Source organism: Cryptomeria japonica, chromosome 5 (genome assembly GCF_030272615.1).
Source record: "Cryptomeria japonica chromosome 5, Sugi_1.0, whole genome shotgun sequence".
NCBI classification, from domain to species: domain Eukaryota; kingdom Viridiplantae; phylum Streptophyta; class Pinopsida; order Cupressales; family Cupressaceae; genus Cryptomeria; species Cryptomeria japonica.
Genome location: NC_081409.1, coordinates 806,997,040 through 806,998,719, shown reverse-complemented (window position 1 = coordinate 806,998,719; position 1,680 = coordinate 806,997,040). Strand labels below are relative to the sequence as shown.

At 35.7% G+C, this 1,680-nt stretch overlaps 1 protein-coding gene across 1 annotated transcript; it reads left to right on the top strand.

Moving 5' to 3' along the window:
• Positions 1-484: 484 nt before the first annotated feature.
• Positions 485-1,461, top strand: LOC131042968 (MLP-like protein 423). Its single transcript, XM_057976317.2, has 2 exons — positions 485-688; positions 889-1,461. Exons 1-2 carry the CDS (start codon positions 508-510, stop codon positions 1,182-1,184), a joined length of 477 nt encoding a protein of 158 aa, XP_057832300.1. The 5' UTR covers positions 485-507; the 3' UTR covers positions 1,185-1,461.
• The last annotated feature ends 219 nt before the right edge of the window (positions 1,462-1,680 follow it).

Sequence of the window (1,680 nt, the reverse complement as noted above, 5' to 3'; positions counted from 1 at the left end):
CTGAAAACCTACTAATTTGTCTCTTTTTTGGTTTAGAGCATTCCATTTGCAATTTGTTTTTTATTATCTAACCATATAGTTGTACCAATTAATCACCAAGACGACTTTGATTAGTTTCGTAGACGAAAGATATAAACGTGTAAAGCACCATAGAGTTGTTGGATAGAGGATAAGAGGGAACTCGTAGTCATAAGTTATGAAATTTCCATGGCCAAAGTGCTTTTGGGTCCCATGGTACAGTAGAGATGTCTTAAATTCAATTATTTATTTGTTTATTTTTCCGGGAACGCCAATGAAATCTTGCAATGTTATACCACAAATGCGGTATTCAAATAACTTAATGATGAATTATTGAATCACGACTAATGCTGGAGAGGAACTTCTTATTAAAATAATGTTAACAGATTGGCCTAGTAGTAGACTTCATAGCCATTTAAGGCAGTTTAAGTCCCATGTAAATCACATCCTTTGTTTACGTTATTGCTGAGGCTTTAGTGAATAGGAAAGATGGCCCATACTCTGAGTTGGGAGGCTGAGATGAATGTTCCTGCAAATCAAATGTGGAAGGCCTTTGAGAATTCTGCAAGTATTTTCCCGAAGCTGATGCCCAAGCATTTCAAAAGCATTGATGTACTAGAGGGAGATGGCATTAGTCCTGGCACTATTAGACTCGTTAAATATGGAGAAGGTATGTGAACGAGTCAATCTCCTTTGTCATTTATCTGTTCCTGTCTATACGTTTTGATATATATACTTTTTATACCTTGATATTGTTTCTGCTAACCATGTAACTATTTTGAACATTGATGCTTTATGTCATATCAACGATTTTTTATTGAGATGATTTATGATTACAGATCATGTCTATTTTGTTGGATAATTTGACAGGGTTTCACTTGGCAACTTACAAATTGGAGAAAATAGAATCCTTGGATGAGGCGAACATGACCACCACTCACACCGTGCTGAATGGACAGATAATGAATAAATACAAGACATACAAGCTGACTTTGAAGGTAAGCCCCGGAGTCACATCAGGCACTTGCATTGTGAAGTGGATTATTGAGTATGAGCCGGCTCATGAAGGTGAGGTTGTACACCCAGAGAATGCCAAGGAAACTGCTGTACACACCTTCAAGGTCTTGGAACAATATCTGCTCTCCAACCCACTTCCAGTGGCTTAGCGTAGCTGTTACTATATATGTCTCTATTGCTGATAGATACAACAGTCAAAAAATTGATTAGTGTTATTATGGGAAGATAGAGGGTTAGGTCTAGGAAGTATTTGTCTGAAGCTCTATAAAGCCTTGTTCTTCCGTGGTCTCAGTTGACCTGCTACTTTAAATCAGCAATGGTAATGTATTTTGTGTGAAAAAAAGGTCCTAATAGGCTTTGTGATTTAAATCAGTTATGGTGATTGCTCTGTTTGAGATATTGAATGGTTTGTTAATACAATGAGTATTTATTTTGCAATATTATTTTTATTGCGCGCATTTAATGTTGGATTAAAACCGTTCGATGTCTTTAAGAGATTTAGAGCTTGCAATATATGATATCTATATATGAAATCAAGGGAAATGATAAGAATGTGCGTCTAATAATCATTACACGTGATACTAAAGAAGTAATTTGCTGCCAGAGGAATATATAATATTAGAATATCTTCCTGTTAATTATTTT